Genomic DNA, 14,494 nt, shown 5'->3' on the forward strand with positions numbered 1-14,494 from the left:
ATTCTTACCATTTATTATTCAAAACGTAGCGGAAAATAGGTACGTTTTTACAGAGAATTGGCAAACTCAACTTTATTTCAATCCAAGTTAAAGGGATCCATTAACATCGTATTGTCTATAGATTTAATCGCTATTTATTGACATATGATTTTAAGAATATCATTACACAGGATAATAAAAATATTTTCTCGAAGTAAGATAGAAAATATAGCAAAAATGAACGAAATAGCACTCACTTGACAGTGATCGAAGGTGGGACATGTTCCAGGAGCACGACCTGAATAGCTCCCCACGATGGCGGACGGTCCCCCTTGTCTATATGGACTAGCATCTCGTAGGTTTCATTCGGTTTGAAAAACAGCAAAGTACTCCAATCGAGATAGCCAGCAGTAAGGTTTATCCGTCCGGGACCCGTGCCAAAGCATCCCCCCTAGCCATCAAAGATGTGTCTATATGTTAAAGGTGTGTGCTCACCGTATTAGATAGACCCGTTTCTGAGAAAGTTTCTGCCTTAAATTGATAACAAACAGTGCATGAAACAGAGACGACGGTTCTACGGGATAACTTAAAATCATAACAAGCTGACAATCACACACAGGAAATATGTCTTATGCTATGAAATACAATGCGGAACTATGGATATAAATAAATATAGAATATGCTGCGACTGCTTGAAAACAAAGGCTCCGAAAGAGAATCAGTTGAGCGATTAAATGATCTATTCCCGCGCTATGAAGTTCCTCTCCTAAAATTGGGTACCGTCAACATTCAACTTAAACGCCCACACGAAGCTCGGGATTATATGAACGAAATCAATCAATCAATCAATGACTCCCTCTGCTCTTCTAATGTCATCTTTAGCTAAATTCGTACGTCCTGACAAAAGCCACGCCAGATCCCTAGTTAGAATCATCGAGCTATCTTCATGAAACTTTGCTGGGTCATGCCACTTCCGCAGATGTGTCATGAGATTACCAGGACATCTGTCAGGCGCGACAAGAATTTTTCTTTGGCTTCTCTCAATTTTACAACGGCGCCTGCTCGAACATAGTGAAATATATATGAAACTATACAGAATGTTAGAGGCCATTTTGAGAAACGTCATGGGAGCAAACCAGCAGGGAAGTTTTAAACATTTGAGTAAACAGGACATGGCAAGTGGCATATTAACGTGCCCTTAACCTTACGCAAGGAAATTATTCATTGTACCGAGAACGTGCGAATCCTAACAAACTGAAATAGATAAAAAAAAAAATACCTCGTCGTGGGCATTCTCCTTAGCGAGGTATTCTTTTGAATCGAACTTCCGACCTTGAGCAAGGATCATTGGCAGATCCTTAAGGCGATGGTACAGAGGTGATACAAGGGGCTGCTGATCGTACGCTACAGTACGGTCGATCTGCTCTCCTAATCCCACGCGACGGCAATACCATGTGATTTTGAACTCCTGTAGTGCCATAGAATTATATGCATTATTGAGAATTCTGTAGCATGAGAAATGAAGGTGAAGTGAGTTGTGCGACTTTGAAGACACTCGAAAAAGAGTACAAACAAGACTTTGGTAATTGAGTAATTTCATATCCGAGTTAGTAGATTTCATTGAAGCAAAGCAAAGTCACTCCTACTTGCCCCCAAAATGTATACAAGCATTTAAAAAAAAAATGTTTACACAAACAAAATTATTTTTGTGGGCAACAATTGCTTACTTAACAGACCCAAATGCTGCACATTTCTATTGATTTAAATCGATGCTCCTAAGCACATCACTGATAATAAAATTGCGTGAAGTATTTTAAGTTTCATAGCCCTAATAGCTTCCATGTTTCGAGTTTTAGGTAGATCGGACGGCTGGTTCCCAGCATGAAACGAAGTCTGTCTATGATCGGGTCCGAACTTAAGCTATAGAGTGTCCCTAAGACTAGCAGGTAAATACCTTTCCCTCTAAGCTATCGTGGGAGGGGGGTCAGCGTAGAGACTAATGTTGACCTAAATACAGTCTCTCACCGTACATATAATGCTGCAATAGGTTTTCAGCTTGAAGTAACGCGTTGTGATATCTGTGTGTCGATTCTATAGATCTCTACAATGTAACAATTACGTATTTTGTATATAAAGAGGACTTCTGTAAATATATTTTTCTTCTTTTTCTGAATGCTGAAAAATAACCTCTACAAACAGGATTAAGTTATGATAGTTATATGTTAATGTTAAGCTCGAGAACTTCTGTGTTGAAGATTATGTTGATGACGAACGTATGCCTTGCTATCACGGCAACTCAACTTACGACGTATAGAAATAAACTGTAAGCTAACAGATGCATAGGCAAATTGCATTGAGAGTGACAGTCTGTGCTGTTTTTATTATTGTAGATTAATAATCACTACTTTGTCAGTTCGGCGGGCCGGTCAAACCAGTGTTTATGAACATCAAGTCTACGCTATTGCCGCCGCAGCGGGGCAGTCACGACGACGGAGGCTTCGGCAGCAGCGGCGGCGGCTTAAAATGGGCATTTAGTCAGAAATAGGGAAACATGCTCCTAGGGATAGAATCATTAGGAGGAAAAGGTATCAGAATGCCAACTCGTTACAGCATGTTCGTATAGTTTTTATGTGTGGCGCTTAGATATTTGAAACGACTTACCATATCGTCGGCGTCATCAGGATTTATAGAATAGTTGGCTGGATTCAGTGTGAGCATTTGTGGGAAGCCACGGGTCACTCTAGATTGTGCGCCTTCCGACATTTGAGGTATTATTAGCGACGGCTTGATTTCAATATACGTTTCTACCCATCTACGGTGGAACATGGGAGGACGCGCTGTTGGGGCTGCAATCATAACGATTAATGTATAAACTGTAAAAGAAACGATTTTTTTCAATATATTTTGCTATGTAGATGTCTTGGAGTTTAATATATGTTAAATCACAGCAGTTAAGCTATGCATATGTTCAATCGGTTCGCCACTATGTTAGATATCGTCCTGGGATATGATGGAGACATCTAGTTTTGTTAACATCCATATTTACAAGTAAAAGCAACCAGCCCAAGGTTATCCAGCTGCTCCATAGCTATACCTAATTATTGTAAACACGTGCTCAAAGACAGGGCAGGTAATTAGTAGCTATTTCAACCGTAGCCGAATGCGGCTGAGACAAACACGAGCTTTTATACGAAGATCAGGTATTACAGGGCAAACCTAAACACTATAAGGACTCCATGTCTGTCTTGCGTTGATTGATGTACCTAATCCGATTCATTTGCTAACTGTTATCCCATTGCCTGTTCCAACTGATCCAGTATCCTCTTGTAGTTTTATTTTTAAGCCTGTTGTAGTATGTTCACCGGAGAGCTTAGTTATGTTCCACTGATGCTATATTGACGTATGATACATTTACACAAAAAAAGTACGGGCTTTTCAATGTCGACTGATTTACGCTGTCCCCGGGATACATGTGAATAGACTTTTGAAGGACGTATTTGAAACGAGTCAGTCTTTAACCAACTTTTAACTGATATTGCGATCGATGCAATCGGTCATTTTATTGGTTCTGTTCTTGGGACTTAAAGGTCTTTCCGTTGATTTTTTGTTTATTAATAAATAGTTGCATGCACTAGACTGAATGAAGGCTCAAGTGTTTGTGTCTCGATCGGCATATCGACTATGTTTCTTGAAGTTCACCGCCAACTTCAAATTTGTTTATGCAGTCGTATCCTTTGTTTCTCGTAAGCCATTGTTTCACCACCAGACAGACCGTTACCATTTGCTACATAGGCAAATGCTCAAAAACCCTTTCTCACGGATACATCAGTGTTTTTATGTTCACATGCTCCAAATACTGACGAATCGGTTGATGGCTGCCTGTTAAATCTAAGGGGCAATCCCACCCAACCGATATGCTAGACCGTCAACTGCTTCGAATATGTGACAGAGTAAATGCGGTACAAAAAGGTGTACGCAATCGTTATGCTCAAAATTGCGTTTTTGAAGCAAAAATTCATGCCTTACCGCTCATATTAACATTATAACGCAATTTATAGAATCCAGGATCGAAGAAAAACTCGGGCACGTAAAGCATCGACTTAGTTCGAGAGTCAAGTTCCATAATATCGATTTCATGAACAACCTGCAACACAATTTCAAATCATTTTGAACAGATTACACATTTCGAAATTAAGGAGTTAACGAGAACGGCGCTAATTGTCTTTGGCAAATGTTTAGATAGTAAATATATTACAACAATTATTATATATACAACAAAAAACTTGCCGTTTAAGCCTATTTCTATTTTGTATAAATTAACCCATTGCTACCTCTCCATCGTTTTCAGCGTCGACGAGAAAGGCCTCCCATCGACGGTTCACATCGATAGATATGTTACATTCCAGTTCTGCAATTGAGACACAAGCCGAGCAAGTATTTATGAGCAGCTAGATTAGATTAGGCCTATTTTCTATAATATTTTATGAGAAGTTTTTCAGCAACACTTTCCAAGTATGCTAATGAATAAAAGATGACAACTCTAATCCGCATAGGCACTAACGAAAAGTCGCCTATGACAAAGGGCGCAAGCAGCTCCCAGTTAGGTTACGTACCTACCATAAATAGGGACGTTATCACAACTTTTACGGGACAATATATTGATGAAAATCCCTCACTTAAGAAACGTTGTTTTCATACTTCCTGTGGCAAGTCATTCTTCTATTGCTTCGCAGTCAACGCCTGCTCAAGGCTGGCTTAGAAGAAATGGTTTAAAACGGAAAATTCGATGCCTTAATGAACCTATATCAATTGTGAGTCATGGTATTTTAGGGTATATCCTTTGAATTACAAGGTTAATCCTATACTATTATATGAAGAGAATTTCGTGAAGCCTAAAACTAATTTCGTCATCGCCCCTGCTAAGGTAAGCTAAGCGGATTTTTAGAAATTACAACAATGTAATGATTAACTATCTATCTCCGCATATAATTACCATTTTCAAACTTTAATTGTAGTATATAATGCAAAATCGTACTACAAGAAAACCCGTCCATTGTGGATAATGGTTTAAGTTTCCCTACAGGGACGAAGCGTGCATTTGCAGTCACCGCCGTATTAAAGATATATAAAGCAAAATTGTACAATATGTACGTAACCCGAGTACAATTAGTAGAAATACTTTTCAGCTTGAAATGGCAAGAACCATAAGGCATAAGTACCGGTGGAAATACGGTAGGAGCTTACCGACGTGTTCTTGTGAATATCGGAGAGATATCCGAAAAGTTTAACGGGAGCTCTGAATAGAATAAGATCAATAGGATCGAGCGTAGGACGCCAGATCCATGCTTAATCCTCCCTAATTTCCCACGCAGGCTATCTATCTAGGTGATACCCGTACTTGTTATAAAGGTGAGTTTGTAGCACTGCTAGACGAGTAGACGGAACAATAACAGCAGGAACAATTCATTTTTTATCTAATGTGTAAGTATCGTTTTGCTCTGTACACTACATCGACATATATCATAAGCCGCCATATTGGAGAAAATGCTATGGATCATGCCAAGCTCATTGTGTTTTACGTAACGTAAATCGCTCGCAGCGCTCTTATCTTACTCTTAAATTGTAAATGTATAATTTTAATATAAGACTGCATTATGAGCTACAATAAAACTTAATGCCCAATTTGTCCCGTACTGCAAAATAATTGAAAATAGTAAACGCTACATGCGAAAATGTAGGGCTTATACAATAGCTACATTTCAAGCAATGCGGGATATGTGTACTCCGCAAAAACGCATTTACGTACTTCAACGTTATCTCAGTTGACGCCATTGTAGTCGAGATTTGTTACGTTTACATTAGGTAATTTCTAGGCACAATACTGGAGCACAAAAATAGGCTTGCGCAAGACAAACCACAGCAGTCTAGAAGACGTTTAACAACAGCGAAAGAAATTCATGACGAAAACATCGTTTATGATTCAGTTTATCATTTGCTTTATAGGCGACAGATTCTTCACATCCTTTGCGGCCACCTGCTTGACCTGCTGCCGAAGACAAATGTCAAAGGTCGGACTGCGCTGCTATCGAAGTAAGATTTTTCTACAGAAGAATAATTATAGGTGGAGTTGCAACCTTCAGAGTTGTCAGCAGACCCGTGATTGCTGTCGTAGCTGGAATTATTAGCACAACTGTCTGTGTTACCTAAACTACTCGGAAATACGTCGGAAACTGTCGTCAAGCCCAAATGATTGAGATCTTCGCAAATTCCACTCTACATAATTCGGCAAGATCGTACATCGAATGACAAGGCGTATTCACTAGTTACGTGAACTCTTCATACCAGGTAAGCGTTACGAATGGATTACCGTTTGTTCTCTAATTCGCAGCTTTTACTTTTTGTTTATTGAATCACCTCGGGCCCTATCCATGACGTATAACTGTGGGAATCATCGACGGAGAGGCCACGGCATAACTGAGCCCATTCCCGTTCTTCATCGAAACTTGCGAGGAGCCGGCTTACATTGCCGAGTGTCAGACCCATGTTTCTTTTTGGTTACTGGGTCTGCTGTATCAGTGGGATATGGACCTAAGTTTGGCGCGCTCGTCATGGACGAAAAAGCGTGCCAGACGAATTATTTTTTGCAGCGGTTAGGACCTTTGCCGCCACCCATGTGTTGTTATTATGGTTATGTCTTCCGTCACCAGCACGCGAATGCTATTTCATACGATCGCGGTAGTTGCCACTACCCTATCCAATTTGATAAAAACCAAATAATTTTTTTTATACGAAAAACCTTTTAGCTGTCGTACTGCTGATTAAGCCACCCCGCTCTAACGATGCATCGCTAATATGCTTACCTATTGAACTTAGATTTTAGGAATTGAACTTGAATTTAGGATACGTGTTTTTAAGTGGCTCAAAATCGGGTCGATCCGTCTAAAAAATTTGCACACGCCCATCACAATGTACTATAATTTTAATTATTCATTTGTGTTCTTATTCATGTTATCCGGGGCAATTTATAGGATCGATTGATTCGAACAACTTTTAAATTCTACGTCATCTACAAATAAAATTTGGTAAATGTTTGCGTCAACTTTTCACTGTCTATGGTTATACGTTCATTAAGCGTTATCGGAAAAAAAAGGTATCGCTCAGTGATTAGGTTTGTTTCTCGAAGGCACCGATAGAATTCGTCGAATATTTTTCGAAGCATTGGACAAGCAGGCTTTTAAGGGAACAGCACTGCGCTACTTGGAAACGAATCTTAACTTCAAAAATCGGGAAATTTAGAATGGCAATGGGGACGGCTACTTCAATACACCTACGATTACGGAAACTTCCGGGGGCACTTCCTTAGAACATGGGCAATACGCCGTCGCTCAACTCAGCGTGGTTCATCAAATATGTACTATGAATTGATTTATTATGATATGACAAATACGAATTATGAGATACCGATGATGAGGAAACAAAGCGAAGAAATGACTTTTTATGGAGTCGATCTTGAGACTTGTGGTTAATTCTAGAGAGAATTTGCGCACCTATTATTGCAAAACGAACGCTTGAAGCACATTGTGACCACTAACGGGACATTATTCTGTCTGGGTTGCCCACCAGATAAAAACCAAGTGAAAGAATGGCGTCAAGCAGAATAGGAAATGAGTTAATTAACCGCCCGCGGTGTGATTACTTAATGACATGGCAAGATTCCATAGCCACGAACTAACTGCCACAACCTGGATCGAGGACACCCGAATCAAGCGTTGGCTTCAGCCATCGTAGGCTCCCAATTTAAACTTGTCTAATTTCGACTGCTTCCGCATGTCAAAGAAATCTGTAGCCATGACCTAAATCTTTCATTCAAGGCAAGCCATTGATGAGAAAAACAGCTATAGCAATACAGATTCCTAGTACTTCCGTATAACCCGATATACGTATAAGATAAATAAGTACAAGTGAATACGATGTATCGTTTCTTTATAATTAAAAGTACCATTATCGTCATCATTATCAGAAATAAAAGCGAGAGGAGCCATGTATGCGGTAACCGAAAACTGTCAAAAACCTGTGAAACTGTTTATCTCTACTAAAGTAACCCTAAAGAATATCTTCGCATACAGTGCAATGGCGATTTTTTTGATAGAGTACAAAAGGACCGTTTCTGGACTATTCAGAAAATAGAAAAGGACATACGGTTAAGTAATAATATATAGGCACAATACACAACATTCGTGTTCGACAACTTTCAGCCCCTGTAGACTAAGCGATGAGTAAATTTTTCAGCTAATATAATCAAGTAACAATATATCCATGTAGTCAGAATTTGAAAAATCTCTGTTTAACACTAGTCAGTCCTTTACGTTGACGTACCTGTAAAGCTATATAGCTCAACGGCTTTATTCCTGTACCAGAAGGAAGCGTTGTTGACATCGAGCACCTGGTTACGTATTTTGACAACCGGAGCTTTGCATGGCTCGTTGTTGACGGTAAAGTTCAACATGCGCACCTCTTCCGAAATCTCATTGAACATGACTAGGGTAAAAGCATAGTCAAAGCCTCGTTCATATATCTTCGTAAGGTAAAGGGGGTTGGTTAATGTGCCCTCAAATTCAAAATCTTCGGGCTTATACCTGTGGAGAAGAGACATAGAATAAAATAGATAACCAGCGTCCATTTGGTATATGTATTCTTGGTGTACTATTGTCAATGTAAGAAGCGCATTCGCATTGTGTTGATAAGATGACTCTACGATGAGAAAGGAAAGTCATGTATGTACACAGCACATGTCCTGCCAGGTCATACACTTTTATTAGCTTATCGTGAAGATATTCGAAATGATAAATCATAACTATGGGGGTCGAAAAAACTCATTTCAAAGTCCAATAAACCAAGGGCCATTTGCTGTACCCCTTTCGCCAATACTCACGCGCGACCCTGCCTTTCAAAAACAACTACGCCAGCAAAAAGATCTTCACACAATTTATAGAACGTAGTAATTTGTACCATCTTATTCGTTAAGCATTCAAAGGACGTTAGAACCAGCAACGTCTATAACAATTCACCGTTTTTCCCTCTAGCTACGGTACATTCCGTACATAAAATGTTTAAAGCTTTTGCCAGTGCAGCCATAGTGAAAATTTAGGCAAATGAAAACCATACTTAATGACAAAAAAACGAACCCAATAGATGGCCCCGGGCTTATTTCGAGATGCAAAACCCATAACCAGGTTTGCAAAGAGAAAGGTTAAGGATATATCGCTTCTAAAATTACTGAGGATGTGAAATCGTTACTTGCCATAATGGTCTGCAATATTCACTATTACCAAGATATTTTCTTAGGATTTTAATTCACAAACCATTTCGTCATAATGCATGAATAGTGATAAAGGTATCGAAAACAATAACTAATTTGAAAGAAATTGAAAGCTGTCACGATAACTCAATGACATCTTCTTATAAGAGTATAAACCTCTCTTTTTTTTTTTTGCTTTCGTTATCTCTAGCGATGTACATATCTATATCACATACGTCAATGAGATTTATAGAGCCATTTTATAGGCTCAATAGTGAATTAAAATTATGGATTATGGGTGACTATATAGTATTTCAAAGTTGAAAAAAACGACTCGTTTTGAGCATGAAAAATGTGGAGACTATGAGGATCTAAAATCTCAGTAAAAATTAAACATTACTGTTTTAATAGTTGCAGTGTGATAATAATAATATATTATGTATAATTATAATTACAGAGGCTTAATTACGAGATTCGTTATGGGTATCTAGTGAGAAACGTGTTGTCCAACTTAAGAGTAGTGCAGAATTCATCAAGCAGTCAAATATATTATTGTTCATCAAAGAGAGCTTCCTTGACGTAAGAACTACTATGAAGAGATCTAGCTACCCTATACTGCGCCAAAGGATCGTATGTCAACAGGCTCGGTAGATTTATTTTTTCGCGCCTTGATTACATTGGCCTGAAAGTTTCCCGACTTCATTGTTATTCTGCCAGGCCCGAATTTAAATCTTTTTAGTCATCGTCCAGTAACAGAAAATTAAGCAGGCAGCTAAGCCAGATATAATTTTCATGCTTCATATTTTCCAAACAAACGTCTAATAAAAATGAGCGCAATTGCTTTTTTAATGTCGTGAACAAATTAGATACCTAGCAGATATTCAAATAGCTGAAGGGCTTATTAATTCAGAAGGAGAAAGATATCTCGCTGGATTGAGAAGGGTCAATGTGTGTATGGAGGAAAAAATCAAATTAATCTTGGCGATTGTCTTTTCGCCACATGTTAGTCACCGTCGAAGTATACGTCTACTTAATAAAACCCGTTTTTATGTAAAGTACGTGTCTGGCCTCTGGAAGAATTGGGTATCCATTCTAGTCCTATGCAAGAGGCGGACTCCTGAGTTTTATAAGGTTACTTAGTAGTTTATTTCTGCCATGACGTGCCAAAGAACATTCAATATACATGTTCGGATAGAAGAAGCATAACGGGGCTGACTTAACTGACGGCTGCAAAAGACACAAAAGCTGTATAAATCAGGCCACCATCGGTGTTGCAGATGGTTCGGATGGCAGGGCCACCGCGTATTCCGCAGCACCAATCGACGCAGCTTTGAAAGTTTCGCAATGTGGATGTTACATATCTGGGTTATTACTATTCTATTATTTGGGTTTTAAGTTTCAATCGGTTTTGTATCATCGTCGGTACCGGCAAAAAAGCGTAACTGAAATCGTCGTAGTAATAGATTCGTGGAATTAACCCTATTCAAGGCAACGAGTTGTCAAGAGCACTTTAGTTAAGTTCTTTACAGTGAGCAGCATGTAAACTCACAGGTTAGCAAAAATATTAATGTGTTACGGCGTCGATGAACTCAGAGAGAACCCCATCTAGCGTTTCATTTATCGAGGGGAGTATAGAGGTATGCAATTTTAAAGAGACTGCAGCCCCTATCAGTGTCAGCAGCTTGAAAGATATTCTGTGAGTGGCCCTTTCCAGCTGTTCCATTTGGTTATTAGATGTCGCCAGGGGACGTATAGGCCTACTGGCCTGCTAGCCTCCGAAGGGAAAGGCCATATTGCAACACCTTAAAATTGCTACTAGAGTCTTCCTTCCTGCTGAAGCTGTGCTAAGGTGTGTCTTTGTTAATTCAAATGTCGGAGCTGTGTCCTCTTTACACCTGCGGTTTCAGTCGACGACGCGTCCGTCGTAGCTTAGCGGATTTGTGACACAAACCGTTGACAGCGGAACGCGCGCCAGGAGATACGGGTAAGTATGATACTACATCTGATGAAGTCAACGACCGACTCTACCACAATGGAATACGTTTGGACAATACCAGAGATTAGCTAGATGTTTACCTAACACGTATCAGTAATTTGTCAAAATCGTTGAAACACGGCATTACAAGGCGTCTTCTACTTTTTTCAGTACTCAAGTCTTGGCCGTGCGGATAAATGCACGCACCGGTTGACGACTAAATATAAATAAGTGGCTTCTTTCTTATATAATCCGATAGTTCCTTTATGCCAGACCTTAATTAATCTTCACCGTCATATCATTTTAATCTCTACTCTTCATCCACTTACGATATGACCGCAACAAAATTGTAGAACTTAATTATTATGATAATTTGCGTCTGCAGCCATCTTTAAATCGATGATATTTGAGGCTTGGTAAAATGCCACTGTCTTTAGTAGTTCTTAACGTGTATGTGTCAGCGCTTCTGCTCTCAAATGTTAGCGAACAACATAATTCTGTCATCTTTGTTTTAAACGCGATATACTCGGTAAGCATTGATAGCGTTGACGGTAAATACCCGCCCCGCGGTCGCAAATTACCCTATTCGATGATTTTTATTCCGACCGCCAACACATTGCACCATAGAGTGTATTTGTGCCGGTCTAGTAATGTTAGCCACAGCCTTTAAGATGTGACTACTAAGCAAAAATGGGTAAGGATAGTATGTCATTAGATTAGATTGACAAAAGGTGCCTCTAGATTTGGACCTCTCTACCTTATAAAACAAAGATATTTCTCGTAGTGAAAAAGAAATCTTCTATTTGCTTGATTGAATCGAGTGCTATTCATGACGAATGATGGCATTTTTCTTAAGGTGTATATAAACATCCAAGCTAGCAAAATGTGATTTTTGGCTACTTAAACACACGAAATAGTTCACTACGTTCTAACCGTTTGATTAGTATAACAATAGTGATGTATCAGATCGTGTTTTTATGTTTAGAGATAAAATTCTATGAGAAAAATGCTGCTTTGCTAGTTGTAAAGTATTATCAGCATATAGAGTGTGTTGAATTGTATCGGAATTAAAAGCCTGGATGTGCCAAAAACTGGCTCAAACGCGTAAGGGAACACAGCTTGTCTTGACTTTTAATATCTCATTGCCGGGTACCGGTCATCGGGTTGCTACCCTGACAGGCATCTACACGGAACGATAGTGGGTAACGACAAATGATGTTTCCACGTCGATATGAAATTGCCAAGGAAGAATGGCTAGTTTTGTAAGGTGCGCCTAAGCCAAAAGTTAGACTAGCTTTACATTCGAAAAAAGGTCCAATTGTATTAAGTGAACAAAGTTGTGCAACGAGAAAGGCCCGATGTACAAAGAACGGTCGTCCTCCTACACGGCAATACTAGGCCGTACACTGCAAAAGTCGTTGTAACCACCGTGCATGGCCTGAATGAGAGGTTTTTGTGTTCACCATAATCGTCAGAACTGACCGCGATCACTCACAAAGTAAATGCATATCGCTATATTCGACGGTGTAATAGGTCCTAAAACCTAACTGAATAAGCTTCTTAGCACCAGACTTGAAAATTTCTAGCGAAAAGCAATAAATCAATTTGTTGAAAAATGGGCCACGCTTACAGAGAGCGATCCCGAATGAGTAATAATTTACTGCTTGATTTTGGTTGAGAGACCGCGTTCTTTTTAAATGAAAAAAAAGCCTTTAACGATTTCACGACCTACTACGTCTAACATACAGCGAATTTACCTGCTGAAGCATTGGCTCCTGGAGCCAAATGCTTTGAGTGAAGCCCCATCTCCGTAATCTACGATGGCACAGGTATCGCTTCCTTTGAAGGTTGCTGAAATAACGAAATGTCGAATATACTCGTCCTTTGGAGTCGTTTCGTTCATGTACACATCGACGCCTGCCGTTAACCACGCATAGACACAGTCACAAAAGAACAGTCAGTAACTTTATTAGATAAATACCGAGTCTAAAAAACATGGCGACTCATGTCAAGGGAAAGCTATGGGTTGAAAAACTATTAATATGTCAGCTAGATTACGTGCCTTACTGTCGAGAAGTGACGCTACTGAAAAAAATGTCGCGTATGTTACTACCTGCTGCAATCATCAACGAATCTAATGGACCTAACCTCACATGTTTGTTTAAAATAGGCTATAGAATATTCAATGTTCAGGACAGAACTCTGCCTTCTGCAATCTGCTTCTTGAGCTGTGTAAACTACCAAAACTCACCTTCTATCGGTTCCATCGTACGGATTGAGAGGATGTAGGGGTCCGTTCGGTGCTGTACATGGTTCCACGCGTAGACGAATATATCATACTGTCCAGGTTTGTTAAAATGTAGTGTGTATTTACGCTGAGCCGCCGTTCCATTTGCTAACGGCTGGCCTGGAATTAGCATTTAAGGAAAATAACTTTTTTTTTTTTAGCTTCAATGTTAGGTTGCATAATGACTCTGCTAAATTCGCCGCAGACGTTCTTACACTTTTTCAGGTTATTTATTTTTACTGCGGCCACTCAAGCAACTATCATGTGAGGTTTCGGATTGTGTATATATTTTATACAAAATAGATAATGCAATTTAGTCATTTAGATATAGTGAACTGAGAACTGGTATTTGGAGAAAGAACTCTCTAAAATGTCCGACCTCGACATGGTACTAATTGATGTTTACCTAACAGTGGAAGAGAACGTCTTTTAATCATAATATCTGCTTTATAATATCCGTTAGCACGCTTGCGCGAAACATATATAGAGTAACCATGGTTTTTTGACGCCGTACAAAATCCAGAATAGAATGCTTATAAGCTTCGTCATCCTCTTTCCTTTTCAGAAAGTGAACATTTCTGCTGACGGTATATATTATGTATAATTACTGTCATAGCTGAATAATTTCGACATTTCTATTCCCTAGTTTCAAGCTCTATGAAATAAACAACTTCATGAGAGAATACTAATTGATCCTTTTTTGATGAGGAAGTACTTTTGTAATGTGCTACATACTTAACGTTGACCGAGATACCTTTTTTGGTTTCCAGGAAAAAGTTCTCAACCATTCCAGACGCTAGCTTAATTGATACCGTGATTGGTCTCGTTGTTAGAAAAATATCCCCCTGGGGTCCCATACCACCGATAAATTCCCCGCCATCCTCACGTTGGAATTCGACTTTTGCCGAAAGACCCTGCACGCGAGTGGTCACCTCCACCTACAAGCCGTACAACG

At 39.4% G+C, this 14,494-nt stretch overlaps 1 protein-coding gene and 2 long non-coding RNA genes across 3 annotated transcripts in view; 2 read left to right on the forward strand and 1 right to left on the reverse strand.

Moving 5' to 3' along the window:
• LOC111255262 (polycystin-1-like) overlaps window positions 1-14,494 on the reverse strand; it is an 81,957-nt gene that overhangs the window by 46,323 nt on the left and 21,140 nt on the right. Inside the window, exons 16-24 of the mRNA XM_022817028.2 lie at window positions 14,294-14,477; window positions 13,504-13,659; window positions 13,010-13,169; window positions 8,356-8,615; window positions 4,311-4,387; window positions 4,006-4,123; window positions 2,641-2,825; window positions 1,259-1,447; window positions 237-430 (exon numbers count right to left, since the gene is read on the reverse strand). Coding sequence (XP_022672763.1) covers window positions 237-430; window positions 1,259-1,447; window positions 2,641-2,825; window positions 4,006-4,123; window positions 4,311-4,387; window positions 8,356-8,615; window positions 13,010-13,169; window positions 13,504-13,659; window positions 14,294-14,477 — 1,523 coding nt within the window. The remainder of the gene's footprint in view (window positions 1-236; window positions 431-1,258; window positions 1,448-2,640; window positions 2,826-4,005; window positions 4,124-4,310; window positions 4,388-8,355; window positions 8,616-13,009; window positions 13,170-13,503; window positions 13,660-14,293; window positions 14,478-14,494) is intronic.
• LOC147758443 (uncharacterized) lies at window positions 4,561-14,446 on the forward strand. The gene is made up of 3 exons (XR_015326506.1): window positions 4,561-4,903; window positions 5,983-6,324; window positions 14,310-14,446. It is a non-coding gene; the product is annotated as an uncharacterized LOC147758443 (long non-coding RNA).
• LOC147758444 (uncharacterized) lies at window positions 11,882-13,600 on the forward strand. The gene is made up of 2 exons (XR_015326507.1): window positions 11,882-11,946; window positions 13,423-13,600. It is a non-coding gene; the product is annotated as an uncharacterized LOC147758444 (long non-coding RNA).

Source organism: Varroa destructor, unplaced genomic scaffold, assembly GCF_002443255.2.
Source record: "Varroa destructor unplaced genomic scaffold, Vdes_3.0 BEIS01000001.1, whole genome shotgun sequence".
Lineage (NCBI taxonomy): Eukaryota > Metazoa > Arthropoda > Arachnida > Mesostigmata > Varroidae > Varroa > Varroa destructor.